Genomic DNA, 14,518 nt, shown 5'->3' with positions numbered 1-14,518 from the left:
TCTGTCCTGTCAAAATAAAAGCCTAAAAATACCCAAAAAACAATCTTTAAAAAAAGAAAATAGATACTTAAAAGCCCTTTCTTGAGAATTTAGATTAAATTCTTTTTTTTAATAATACATTTTACAGTTTTTGTCAAGGTTATGACCTTTGCCTGAACATTAACATTTTAGTGGGATTCAAATAACATGCCAGTGTTCTGCTTATTTTATACACTGTGTATGTGTTCTCTCCTCTCCTGCTTTCACCTACTCAACTGCACTTAGCTATGATTATAAGATAGTAGACGGCTCTGGGAGCAGGGAACACTCAACAACAGCTGTCACTACTGTGCCAGCTGTCCCTTATCAATGGCCGCCGAGTCGTCACTGCTGCACACTGCTATAAGTAAGTTTAGAATTGATGTAGTCGTAGACCTATAATGCCATTGTTTTTAACACCGCTTCTCCAGGCTGAAGATATTGAGCTGTGTCTGGGTGAGCACCACACCGACTATAAGGATGGCCCTGAGCAGTTCATCGCTCTTGCTGTCATAATCCCCCACCCATTGCATGACTGTTACTCCATCAACATTGACTCCTGCTGATCAAACTTGCCAAGCCTGCAAAGATTGACGAGTATGTCTGGCCCATCGCCCTGCCCAGCAGCTGTGCCCCTGCAGGCACAGAGTGTCTGGTATCTGGATGTGTAGCCACCCAGAGACCCTGTAAATCTGGGATTAAAAATTGTGTTCAAGGGGAAAAAGGTGAGTGTTGTTATTATTTCACGATTTGAATGCTGTAAGTGCAGATGTCCAGACGATGACACTTATTAAAATGTTTCTGTTTTGTGTGTGTGAGAGAGAGAGAGAGTGAGAGACAGAGAGAGATCCAGATAGTGGATGGAAAGGCCTGGACTGCCTGGATCTGCCCATTCTGTCCCAACGCTCCTGCCCCAACAGGATCACCTCCTCCATGTTCTGTACCGGCTTCCTCGAGGGAGGAAAAGACGCCAAGTTGGGTACACTCAAGTTTTCTTTGTAAATAGTTTACCTTTTAATATGTCTAATATACTCTGGAGGCCCAACTTTGAAACCACTGTGAAAGATAGTACAAAATATTTTATGCTCTAACCACGTGTGGCAGCAGGTGGCAGTAGCGTCGTAGAGTGACACGTAATAAACAGGAGAGAGACACCGAGGAAGAGAAGACGAAGAAGAAGGCGACCATGTTGATTTAAAGCAAGAAGAAACACAATAGAGGCGATTTATTTCAAGTAGAAATCAGTTAATAAAGCGAATTGTAAAGGAAGCAGTTCATCAATCGCACACTGAGAACCCCTTGTAAAATATCAAAGAAACTAAGGTAGGTTTGCGTGCTACTGAACCGTCTAATTTCCGTAAAAAACATTCGAGTTGTTGTGAGCTGGCTAGCAAATAGCTAACATTAGCAAGTGCTAATTTAGCCTTGCGGGTAACGAGCTTGCTAATTCTGCCAGTTAATGATAATATTAAAAAAGAACACAACTTTAACAACATGTAATGTCAAAGTTGCTAAACGTTACACTCACACAGTCATTTGTTTGAGTTAAAAGTCCGCAAGTGATGACACGGCGTAGCGGTTGGATAGCTTAGAGCTAACACTGGCTTAGCAACGTTAGCCCGGCGGGGCTACTGTTAATTTAGCTCAGACGCAGCATTATGGTAACGTTAAGTTATTGATTCATAAAGGAAGACTCGTCACAACCACACATATGTATTGCGTACTTTAACGTCAATTCATCTTAAGTGTTTTGCTGAAAAGGTTTGGAAATTCAAAAAAAAATCGATGATGAGAATTGAAACACGAACCGTTGAGCTACTAACGTTAGCCGAAAGGAAATTAACAGTTAGCATGGCCAGAGCATCGGCAGCTTTGACCGACTTGCAGTTTTTTATAATCGATATATAATTGTTAAATGTATTTCTGTCAGACCCAGAGTCTTCACTTTAACGTTAGGTCAGTCTAACTTTAAGTCCTAATAGTTTCGTCTTTACTAATCGGCCTCAGACGATTTCCACCTGGCAAGTTCACCTGTGCGGTCTTAACCCAAACCATTTAGCGAATTAGCTGTTAAAGCCTTTCACTGCTGTGAGGGCTAGCGAGGTTTATTTAAAATACAGCCAACTATGTTTAATGTTGCTCAATGTCAATACTTGTTTAGTCTGTAAAATGTCACCAACGACAAGAACGCGTCACAAGTTACCAGAAACAAAAACAAAAAAGTGATTTATTGAAATTAAATCACTTTCGTCACTGGTTCCCAACCTTGTGGTCAAAATTCCCAAAAGGGTCTCAAGTTAAATTTGGAGGGGGTTGTGCAACAATTAATAGAATAGCTGCGTAGCTTGATTGATTTTTTAATTTATCCTTATAGGCCTATAACATAGTTATAGCAAACAAGCTGCAAAAGGAGCCCCTCTCATCAGCCAACAGTTTACAACTTAGATATATTCAACATGTAATGGTAAGTCACATTTCTTATTTTTTTTTAAGGAACAGATGCTGAAAAGGTTGGGAACCACTGGATTATGTATAGAGCTAAAATTATGAGGTGATTAACATATAATTAAATGGTAACTAATATCATAATGGAGTAAGTCTGTAAAATACCCCATTAAGGTAAAATACCCCAGTTCCAGCTTCTCAGTCAAAAGGATTTGCTGTCTTTCTTTGTGATCTTAAACCAAATTGGGTTAGCTGTCACTGTTGGACAGGGCTTTAGGAAAATAATTTTACAAATTTCTGACACTTTTATAGACAGCAGAGCACCAGATGAATTGATAATAAAAATAGTTTGAGCACTACTTGAAGTCTAATTTTACGCAACTCTAATATCTTAACATTAGATTCATGATATAAATCTGAGAACCATATAAATCTTTTTTCGATGTGATGTGTTAGTTTTCTGTTGGTTGCCAGAGTGATTAATCAACTGCTCACGATTTGTTCTAAAACCTTTCGGTTGGATTTTTTTGTAGGTTACAAGTTTGAGTTGTTGGCTGACTTTGAGGAGGCAGCGGGTTGATCACGGCCACACTCACACACAGACCTGAAGACCTGTGGTGTCCGGAGAGAGCGGGTAGAACACCTGGAGGAGAAAGAAAAAGAAACACACACTGAGACTCAAAAGGGGTGGAAAGCTTTTGGGCTTTGGACTAGAAAACCCCTTGTATTTGTGAATTCAATTTTTTTCACACAGTGGAGTGACATATATCCACACAGTGGAAATAAACGGAGAGCGTTACGGACTATGATTTTGGGGAAGCACTTGTGCAAAGTTGGACATCCTTTTTTTCAAGGACAGGGATATTGAGCAACTCTATGGACTCAAAGTGGAAAGAGGAAATATTGTTCAATTTACAAACAGAAGTTCAAGCGTTGATTCAAGATTATATTGAGAGGCTGTTCCCCAAGTTCAGATTGCCTTAGTTGTTCTATTTCAGGACTTGAACCGCTTTGATACTTGTTCACATATAATTTTTCTATATTGTGGGCAAGTATATTCATGCATATGAATGCAGATTTCTCTTCATTTTGAAGAGCTCTTGTGTAAAAACGTGTTTTTTGTTCTTGTACGTCAGTCACTCTGTTGTTGAAGGGGACCGAACTGCACGTACATGTGTATATGTAAATACTACAAATTGACTTCTGTTGTAAAAGCTTTGGACTTAAAAAAAATAGTAAATATTGTTTGTTAATGCTTTATTAAACTTTTTTACTTTTTGAAGAGAATTTTTAAAAAGAGAAACCTAAGAGACAAAAATCTAATACTTTGAAGAAGAAACACAAAAGCAAAGAAAACAGGAAAAATGGCAACGGCCAGAACAGAAAACATTGGCCCAGTTGTCATGGGACTGAACAAGCAGAATGGGCAACTCAGAGGACAGACTAAACCAGCGTCGGTCCAGCAAGCACCCACAACTCAAGGAAAGACTTTGGGTGCACCCCAGGTAGCGGGTGGTGCTGCTCAGGACGGAGGAGGCATCAAGTTTGGAGATGACTGGAAAAAGAGCCTGAAGCTCCCTCCCAAAGACAACAGGGTCAAAACTTCAGTGAGTCAAACTTGATAATTGTTTTTTATCTTACTGTAACATAAAACTTGTTTCCTACTGTATTTCTAACCATTCTGTATCTACTTTAGGATGTGACGTCCACTAAGGGGAATGAGTTTGAAGATTACTGTCTTAAGAGAGAACTCCTGATGGGCATCTTTGAGATGGGTTGGGAGAAGCCTTCCCCTATCCAGGTATGTTTTGTTAGTTTTTGGTCAAATTGTATTTGTTAACCAGATAAACCTAATGTCATCGTCATACCTTTAGTATCTTTACTTTAACTACAGTCTTATTCTTTGTATATTTAAATGGAAGACTGTGACCCATGTTGAATCAACCAGGGATGTTGCAGTCTTTTGTGATGTGTCCAAACCACTAGGCAACTAGGATATCCCATGGCTGGAGTTTTATGGAGTTTGGCTTGCAGATAAAATGTTTTGAGAACTTTTTTTTGGCTCTAGTTTAGTGCTGAGAGAGACTAAAGATATTATTTTTCTGTCCTTTTCAGGAGGAGAGCATTCCTATTGCTCTGTCTGGACGGGATATTCTTGCTCGGGCTAAGAATGGAACAGGGAAAAGTGGAGCCTATCTCATTCCACTGCTAGAGAGAATAGACTTGAAAAAGGACCATATACAGGGTAAGATGCTGCCTGTATTTTTATACAGTAATCCTCCATTTTTTACCTTCAACCTCACTCTTTGGTCATCCTGCTCATTGTTCTTTTTTCATGTCCTCTCTTGTCTCATCCTTTACTACCTCATCTACAACCTCAGTGTCCCTCCTAATAATGTCTTTTCTATAGTCTGTAAACTGTTTTATCATGTTAGTTTTACACGTTATATTTTTTTCTCTAACATGTACATTTTTATGCCCTAGCACTTGTCATGGTGCCCACCCGTGAGCTCGCACTGCAGGTAAGCCAGATCTCCATCCAGATCAGCAAACACCTGGGGGGAGTCAAAGTCATGGCCACCACCGGGGGCACCAACCTGCGAGATGACATCATGCGCCTGGATGAGACTGGTAAGAAGCCACAGTTTATCTCAGTGATCGACTTAATGGCAAATATCACAAATGAGTAAATCCAATCTGCATGTTGGCTTATGGAGTGTACCATTTGCACTTCGACAAGGTGAATGGTACAATTAATAGACAAATGCATAGTTATAATCATATTTCAATGTTTCACCTAATTTCTCCTGATGTTTTCCCCATCAGTGCATGTGGTTATTGCCACACCTGGTAGGATCCTGGACTTGATAAAGAAGGGAGTGGCAAAAGTGGACAGAGTCCAGATGATGGTGATGGATGAGGTAATCATGAAAAAAAATCAACACAACTACTAAAATCTGCTCATAATAATGAGTAGTGTATAGTATCAAGGCATTTCATTTTTTTATAAGATTTGTTTAAGAAGTCAGTCATTTCATGTTAATCAAATTAATTTCTTAATACATGCTACATGTCTGTTTCCTCTCAGGCGGATAAGCTGCTGTCTCAGGATTTTGTGGTGCTCATCGAGGATATCATCAGCTTCCTGGCCAAAAACAGGCAGATTCTGCTCTACTCTGCAACCTTCCCCATCAGCGTACAAAAGTTCATGGTGAGTAATCGGCTAATTGCTGCACCACTCTGCCAGCCCGATGGCTCTGCGCCATTTGGCACCACTTGGCCCACACTGCAGACCAAGCTGTTCTCATACTGTGCCCAGATCTGTGTTTTTGTTTGTGTGTTGAATACTTTTCCAGGGCTGCTTTTGTCTAAAGCAATGTCTAAAGCCAACAGTTGCAGGATTTGATTGTTTAGATTCTGTAAAAGTCTTCTACAATGTCCTTTGGAATGCAATCAAGCAAACATACCAAACAAAAACACATTTTATTAGTTAAGGGAAATCCTTCATGCTTGCTCGTTTGTAATAATTCAGTCAAATTCTTGATGTCTAAGTTTTTAAATACACACTATTCTGTTTATTCTCCCACTTGTTCTTGCTGTAGGCCAAGCACCTTCAGAAACCCTATGAGATAAACTTGATGGAGGAGCTTACTCTGAAGGGCATTACTCAATACTACGCCTACGTCACAGAGAGGCAAAAAGTCCACTGCCTCAACACACTGTTCTCCAGGGTAACTGACTAACTTTATATTCACCGTCCATGCTTTTTAACTTCCCGCACTTTCAGTCACAAAGGCACTTCTTCTAATATTGCAGTGGTGCAAACACAAAATGAGTTTATGGTTGCATCCCAGGAGATATAGTTTAACATCTCCAACAACCTGTTCTAATTCCTCTTTTAACAATAAATTGGTTATTTTAGCATCAAACCAAAGGTCACAATGTTGATAAAGTAATCCATAACATTCTTTTTCTCTCTGTCACAGCTTCAAATCAACCAGTCGATTATCTTCTGTAACTCCACTCAGAGGGTGGAGCTTTTGGCCAAGAAGATCACTCAGCTGGGCTATTCTTGCTTCTACATCCATGCTAAAATGATGCAGGTAAGGCCGAGTGAAATATTGCCTATATGCCCTCTGTCTATTTTCAGATGGCCACCGTTTTGCTACATGATTATTTCAAATATAATTTGAGCAGATATATTTATTGCCAAAGTGTTTGTTTTTCAGGAATACAGAAACAGAGTGTTCCATGACTTCAGAAACGGACTGTGCAGAAACCTGGTCTGCACTGGTGAGTGTTGTATGCTTGAAAATATCAAAACTCTGGATGTAAAGTTACCCAGTGGCTATCAGAGATTACATTTAATGTTCTATTGTCCTCTTAATAGATCTCTTCACCAGGGGTATTGACATCCAGGCTGTAAATGTAGTCATCAACTTTGACTTCCCGAAAAATGCAGAGACTTACCTCCATCGTATTGGAAGATCAGGTATGTTGTTTACTTCTCAACAATGTGCACGGCTTCATTATGTTAAAGTGCTCATATTATGCTTTTTGGCTTTTCCCCTTTGTTATATCTTTTTTTTGTGCACGTTATATGCTAACAAGGTGAGAAAGCCCAAAGTCCCCCCCCCCCCCCAAAGGGACTCCCCATCTCAAACAGAAAACCCTGTTTACAAACTGCTCCAAACCGCTCTATTGTAGTCCAGCCTGTACTTCTGTGACAAACGTTTGTCACTTTGTAACACACGTTATAATGTAATATAGTTGCTAAGAAGGCACTCCCTCATACTTTGCAACTGACTAGCTAGCAGTACTTAATGCGCAACTCCCAACAAAAACAGTATAGTAATTAAATGTCTCACTCGCTAAAACAGAGAGCTCAACACGCAGGGTGAAAAGAAGAGCTGCGGAAATGTGCAGTACAACAAAAATATGGTGTTTTCTGAAAATTAAACCACATACCTATTCTGGTACAACCACTAAATACAGTTATAAACCTTAAAAAGATCATAATATAAGCACTTAAAAGCTTCCTCTCATTTGTGGAAAATGGTTTAATTATATTTAGACAAGAAATATAAAGAAAAGTCATCCTTAACATAAAAAGTACATTCACGGGTTCAAACCTGTTTTCTCAATAGCGACTTAAAAGATATTTCACACATGTGGTCCAACATCATTATAAAACCTATCCTGCAAGCTTTGTGACTACTGGACAAACCGTGCACTTTGTTTAAAAATCCCACAGCTGATTTGTAAAAAAAACATTTGTCAATTCAGTGTGATTATGTAGCTCAGTCCAGCTCAGCTTTCAGACTCAAACCTTGATTTGTGTCATTCCACGTCCAGGTTTTGTCCAATTCAAGCACCCCCTAGTGGATAGTTTCAGTGACTTGCAGTGTATGTATGAGGTCATTATGTAGACATTTCCTGAAAGTTTTGTGTTGATTGAACCAACATTAAGTCATTTATTGCCAGTTTTGCGCTATATCACCTGCAGTTTGTTTCTATGTATAGCGCCCCCTAGTGAAAGAAACGTTTAGGGTGTGATTCAGGTACTTATGAGGACATATCCTGAGAGATTTGTGATTGGGCAATGAATATGTGATTTATAGTACAATTAGATTAGAATACTTTATTCATCATCCAGTGGGGAAATTCCCTTTTTTACAGCAGCAGTGAATTCCTACAGTAAAAGCAAACAAACAGGCAATGACCAGAAGGTATTGAAAGATTGTAAAGTGGCATTAGATAAAAGGTATTGTAAAGTGCGGTTGCCATAATACATAAAACAATATTGCAGTGTAAGTAAGTCAAGTTGACAGTAAATTGAATATGTAATAAATAATATTGCAAAAGTAAGTAACCATAATATAAATGATTTTGAACTGTGACCATAAATAATATTGAAAAAGTAAGTACTTGTAATGAAAAAATATAAGTACAGATAATAAAGATATACATAGTGTGTGTGTGGAGTAAATGAAAAACAGAAACTACAACACTATCAGGTGGTGCAGGTGTTGTAGAGTCTGACGACGGCCGGGACGAACGACCTGCGGCGCCTCTCTTTACACCGTGGGTGTATCAGTCTGCTGCTGGAGGGGCTGCTCAGGGACCCCACAGTGTTGTGGAGGGGGTGAGAGGTGTTGTCTGGGATTACAATTTATGTAATGCCACGCACCTGTCTTGCCTTTGTAGCGACCCCTAGTGGCGTCTGTATATAAAACTGTCTGGGTATATCTGGGGCACTTATCTGAACATTCTGAGTTTTGTGATGATTGGCCTCACGGTTGCTGATTTGTCTTCATTTATGTCCAGAGCTACGCCCCTTTTGAAGTTCAAATAGCTTCTTTTAATTGATTACAAGTTGTTAAAATCAATGCATAAAGCAACGTGTGTACTTGTTCTTCCTGTTGGATGATGGCGACATAAATACAGCTCCAACTGCTCGGTTTTGCTCTTCACATTGGTAATCTCTGGGTGCAGGATCTGAATTGGTTTCCATTCTATGATAAATTTGGACAAAACCTTGCATAAGCCTGTTTTTGTTAGGAAAAGATAAAATAAATATTGTTATAGGAAGAGAATTGGTAAATAGAACATATTGTTTGCTCTTCTCTCATTTAGGGAGGTTTGGTCACCTTGGCTTGGCCATCAACCTGATCACATCGGAGGACCGCTTCAACCTGAAGGCCATAGAAGACCAGCTGGTGACCGACATCAAGCCCATTCCCAGCAGCATCGACAAGAGCCTCTACGTGGCCGAGTTCCACGCGTCCGGCGCTGACTGTGATGTGGAGGAGATTGAGGAGACACCTGGACGCCAACAGGACACCACCTAAAACAGGTGAGATGCCTTGAGATCATTTTTAGATTTAAACTGCGTTAAAGATGTAAGACCCGTCTTCCTAACCTGAGTTTCTTGTCCCCTCCAGGACACACCGGGCTTTTGCACAGACATCAGCGCTTGCACACAGGCTTCAGGCAACTCATAAGTTTCCCATTTCTCACACATTTATCTTTTAGAGCCTGTTGAATGGATCTAAAGGCCTTTTTTTTTTTTTTTTCTTCCCCTATCTGTTCCTCAAAGAAAGCTGCCTCATTCTTTTTTCTTTTCTTTTTTTAATTGATAAACTATATTGTTTTGCACCAAACTCAGAATGTACCATGCATCCTGAAAATGAGTTCAGCATGTTTCGTAGGATTTACCTTGGGTAGACAGCACTTGCTGTTGAAACACAGGCCGCAGAGCAAATGTCTATCAAAGCTGTTTTGAACCTGTCGTTCTTGGTAAAGGTTTTCATTAACCGCAGCGAGGTTGGTCTCTTGCTAAAGTTACAATGGTGCACTTACCACCAGCCATCGTTTTGTCCACTTACACTGTTGTTGTCACAAAGTGCCTTACTTACTGCCATGTGCACTCATCCATTCATAGCCTGCTGTCTTCTGTCACGCAGCAGAGTACGAGCACAAATATGGTGAATTTAATAGTAACCCTAGTTTATTTAAACATCCATTATGCAAGGGAAAAAGACAACAATCGCACACCCTCTCCTGCTGAGAGATGTGTTGAAACACGGCTCAAACTCCTAAAAACCCATCCTGAATGTGAACGTTTTATTTTTAATGTGAACATTGCAATAAAAAAAGGGCAGCTTTATTTAAATACTGCGTGACTGTTTCTCCCTTTTACTATGAATAATATGAGCAGAGTTAATACGATAAGACGGCAAAAGACACAAGCCCCCATACTGATTCATGGATGTTAGCCTGCAACCACCACAACAGCACGGGAGATGAATAGAAGCCTCATGCTGTTACTTTGTGGTCATTGCTGGTGAGGTTGCCCGCACGCCGCTTTAATTTGGATGTTCTTTTCCATTAAAATGATCATATTGGGCTGGTGAATACTCTTAACCCATCTGCCACTGAAACTGGTAGAAGAAAAAGAAGTTTCCACTCCCGCAAGCTGCAACAGCAAAGAACTAATGCATCAGAGGCTGGTTCAGAACAGTTGTGATAGTAACGTGCCATTACCAAGCTGATACACTATTAGGTATCAACGGGTCCCAGGGATACATTGTTTTTGTAGAAGTTGGTGCAAAACTATAGTTTGAATGCTTCAGATTCTGTTAAAATGTGTGGGAATACCAGTTGGAATTAGTGGTTTTTTTTAATTTATTTTTTTATATACATAAAAACCCCAAACATGACAAAATGGAAGTTGGTGAATGTATTAGTTGCCAATGTGAATATTCTCTAGCACAGTGGTTGAATGCCAAGCTCTTGAGCATACTTGACATTTTTCTTGCTGCTGTTGCATTAGAAACTCCTCTTCCGGCTTTGCTGTTATGAAATGACGTACTGGATATGAAATGGTGTCGTAGACTACAAGGTGATGAAACCTGCTCGGCCTATAAAGGAGCACATTGACCTTCAACTGAACCACAACTAAAATTAGAAAAAGTTTTCTTTCTGCAGCAGCGATACCTTTTTTTTTTTTTTTTTTTCTCTCCCTTTCTTCCCCCAGCACAGCTGTGTTTTATAAAAAATATCAATGTGAGGGGTGGGCTCTGTGTTTTCAAAGCAAAATTGTAGCATTTCTGAACAGGCAGCTGTGACTTCTTTGTTTTTGTCCTCCCCTTTACGGAGCATCACTTAAGATAGGAAAAAAAAGACCTAAAAAAGAAAGTATTTTTGCTTTTTAAGATTTATTTTTGATGTTGCTTAAAGCAGTTTGAAGAGGGGAGGGACGGGACTGTGAGGCTTTTGCACTGGGTAACGTGAAGGGGTTTTGGGTGGGTTTGCAGAAGCCAAGTTTTTATTTTTATTTTTTTATTTTATAAATAGATGCTCTTAGGGCGTCTTGAATCTTTCCTTCTCTGGTACTTAAAGCAAACACAAAAGCTTTGATTTAAATTTGTGGGCGTTTCCCTTCAAAAGTACACAACACTTGTTTTCTTTGTGTTTTAAGTACCAGAGAGTGCGTTGAGTTAAACTGGAAAGAGTTTCTGGAATTTGATGAAGCGCTGATCGTCTGGACACGGTGTGTGAGACGATGATCAGAGTGCTTTGAATTGTTTTCAGCAACTCAGTCCATTTCCCACAAGGTTACTCTATATGAGCTGTTGGGAATCATTTTGAGGGAAAAAATTGTAAATGATTCATTGTTTACACTAGTCGTTTACAATTACAAAAAAAGAAAATACTTTGCTTCATGAGTGGAGGTTGAATTTTTGTTTCTTTATTTTTTTAATCCTTGATGTAGATTTTCAGGATTTACATTGAAGCGAAACCAAAGTGTGTGTGTGTGTGTGTGTCTGTGTGTGCCTGTTTGCGTGTGTGTGTGTCTGTGCGCGTGTGTGTCTGTGTGCGTGTTTGTGTGTCTGTGTGTGCGTGTCTGTGCGCGTGTGTGTGTGTCTGTGCGTGCGCGTGTGTGTCTGTGCGTGCGCGTGTGTGTGTGTCTGAGCGTGCGCGCGTGTGTATCTGTGCGTGCGTGTGTGTCTGTCTGTGTGTGTGTGTGTGTGTCTGTCTGTGCGTGTGTGTGTCTGTGAAATGGAGCCAAGTAGTTACTCGTGTGGATGTGAAGAATTCGGAATAAAACTGCCATCAAAAGTGAGGCTGCATGTAAGCGTAGTTGTTGTGTGTCTGTGTTCATGTGCAGATTTGTCTTGTGTTTTTGTTGGCGGTCTACAATGTCTTAGATATCAGTATGGCTGTTCACAGTTGTCAGGGATGTGTTTTTGTTTTTTCTTTGCCATCGTTCTCCAGGAACTCAAGTTTGTGGACCTCAATCTAATTTCTTATGACAATTTTCCACTTTTCTGTTCTTTTATCTGTTTTTCGTCCCTGATCACGTCCCTGACAGTCATTCCATGATCTCTTTTGTGACCCAATCTGTAAACCCCTTAAAGAAAAAATAGCCTTTTTTTATTACATCATTCAACTTTTTGTAGCTCCAGCCATATGTTTTATTTCTTATGACAACCGTTGTATCATACACAATCCAAGTGATGACTGGAGCTATAAATATTAAGACCCAAGTTGAAATAAAATGTAGTAAACTTCTGCATCAGTGGCCACAAAGGAGGTTATGATGAATGCTGTTATGAATGAGTGATTCTGTTTTTGTCATCAGGTGTTAAGACGTCTTTGTCTGTGTGTGCACTCTGGCCTGTGGAGTCAGTTGTGCTTACGGGTGGGAGGGAAAATTAGTTAAAAAGGGTAACTGTTTAAAAAATGAAAAGGTGGGGATTTGGGTAAAAAGTTTTGGGATTCTTTATATTCTAAATGGGTGGACTTAAAAGCAGTCATCTTCTTGACTTAAAACTAGAATAAATGGCTGAACTGCCCCTAATATTTCTACTGTGCATAGCTAAATTTAATTGGATCTCTTAATTTGCTGCACTAATGTAGATGCACCCACGCTTTGGGTCATTTCAGCCAAATGTGATGAACTCAGCAGAATTGTTGTAAGCTGGGGGTTAAGTCACAGTAGTATTTCCCCTGCACACGGCCAGGAAACCATGTGTTAAGACTCTAAATTGGCTCTCAGATTGTTTTTGTTTTTTGTATTGCAACTGCAAAAAGTTGCAATAGCAGTATTTTCTCTACAACATGAATAGGAAGGAGTGGTGATACATTGATTCTTAATTGGCTCGCAAAAAATGTTGGTTCACTCAGTCACTCATTCTTAAAAATAGTTCTTAAAAAAAAAAAATACAAAAAAAACTTTTTGTTTGAGTTGTTAAGTCTTCTCTGTACTTGTTGGTACCTTGGTGGCCCTGCTTCTCTTTAAAACAAAATAACCAGCACCATGCTCAAGTGAGTAACATCATTTTGGACTTCAATTGTATTAACTTCAAACTAGACTCCATGTTGTGGATGTCTAGTTATTTTCCTCCCTGTGTCATCATGATCACTGTCCCATTCTTTCCTTTTCATACCATTAGAATAAAACGTGGGTGGTACCAGAAACATGTAATTTTGCATTGTTTGTTTTCATCCCTTACAAAAAACATGGAAGACGCACTAGGAATGTCAACGAGTGCTGATCACTGTCCTCTACTTTTGTAACATGGAAATACATGCAGGGGTAATACAATTCAATAAATTGAACTGAAATCTACGCTGCCGGGTGTTTTTATTACATTGTTACATTACATGATGTGGTCTTTTAGGTGTGACACGTTACAATAATTATTATATATAACTATAATATAAAGTAATTGTGTAAATGTTTTACATGTAAGCGTTAAAGCACCATGACCAGGGTTTTGGTCTGTTAATAGCTACTTTACTACTAATTATTTAAATGTGAGTGAACAAAGGCGTCCATGTGCCGTGGATGGATAAACCGGAGCAGGTTTTCTGTACTGCTGTAAGCATCAGGCTGGAGTACTAATCGGGCAAAGCAGGCCCCAAAATTCAGTTGGCTTTTGGTAATTTGACAAGTTGCAATCATTTTTAGGAATTTTCACAACTGAAGTTCTTCCACAGGAGCAGTGAACTCTACTTTCTAGCCCTTTGATGATGGATGTGTTTACTTGTGTAATACGTTTAATGTATTGTCACTGGTGGCTGGGTTAGGGTCAAATGACTATAATATTTTAGTTATTTCGTTGTTATAATAATGTAATGTTTAATGTATTGTCACTGGTGGCTGCTGACAAATGACTATAATATCCATTTGGTCCTGCATCATTATGTAGCCTAAGCTGGTGGCTCTGTTTTAATGCACCCTGTCAAAATCTTATCTGAAAATCTTACATGTTTACTTTGAATAAAATATCAGTTACAAATGCATAATATAAACAACTAATTAGCAATCACAATTAATGTCGCAATACTCCTAATATGTTCACCTTTCCCCTCAGGTGTGCACACTACTCCCTCATTAGGCTGTTCAGTGGAAACAGTGTGGCTGTGTGGTGTGGATGGATAAACAAAGGCCTACTGTGTGAACGCGGTAAACGTTAAGACTTTGCAATGCATACAGGACCTCGCCGGGTGCCATTTGACCTTGAAGGAATTCCCTCATAACATT

The 14,518-nt window shown here is 39.5% G+C and overlaps 1 protein-coding gene across 2 annotated transcripts; it reads left to right on the top strand.

Annotated features, from left to right (window-relative positions):
- Positions 1-1,148: 1,148 nt before the first annotated feature.
- LOC117956809 (probable ATP-dependent RNA helicase ddx6) lies at positions 1,149-11,139 on the top strand. Of its 2 annotated transcripts, XM_034892078.1 has the most exons (14): positions 1,163-1,341; positions 2,393-2,482; positions 2,997-4,070; positions 4,160-4,264; positions 4,579-4,708; positions 4,948-5,094; positions 5,290-5,384; positions 5,552-5,674; positions 6,066-6,194; positions 6,450-6,566; positions 6,693-6,756; positions 6,854-6,955; positions 9,100-9,319; positions 9,408-11,139. In XM_034892078.1, exons 3-13 carry the CDS (start codon positions 3,828-3,830, stop codon positions 9,312-9,314), a joined length of 1,470 nt encoding a protein of 489 aa, XP_034747969.1. In that variant the 5' UTR covers positions 1,163-1,341; positions 2,393-2,482; positions 2,997-3,827; the 3' UTR covers positions 9,315-9,319; positions 9,408-11,139. The 2 variants fall into 2 exon arrangements, with proteins under 2 accessions (XP_034747968.1, XP_034747969.1); XM_034892077.1 differs by lacking the exon at positions 2,393-2,482 and having other exon boundaries at positions 1,149-1,341.
- The last annotated feature ends 3,379 nt before the right edge of the window (positions 11,140-14,518 follow it).

This window comes from Etheostoma cragini, chromosome 14 (assembly GCF_013103735.1).
Source record: "Etheostoma cragini isolate CJK2018 chromosome 14, CSU_Ecrag_1.0, whole genome shotgun sequence".
In the NCBI taxonomy this organism is placed as follows: Eukaryota; Metazoa; Chordata; class Actinopteri; order Perciformes; family Percidae; genus Etheostoma; species Etheostoma cragini.
Note: the sequence above shows the minus strand (reverse complement) of the source record. Positions and strands in the feature narration are given on the sequence as shown.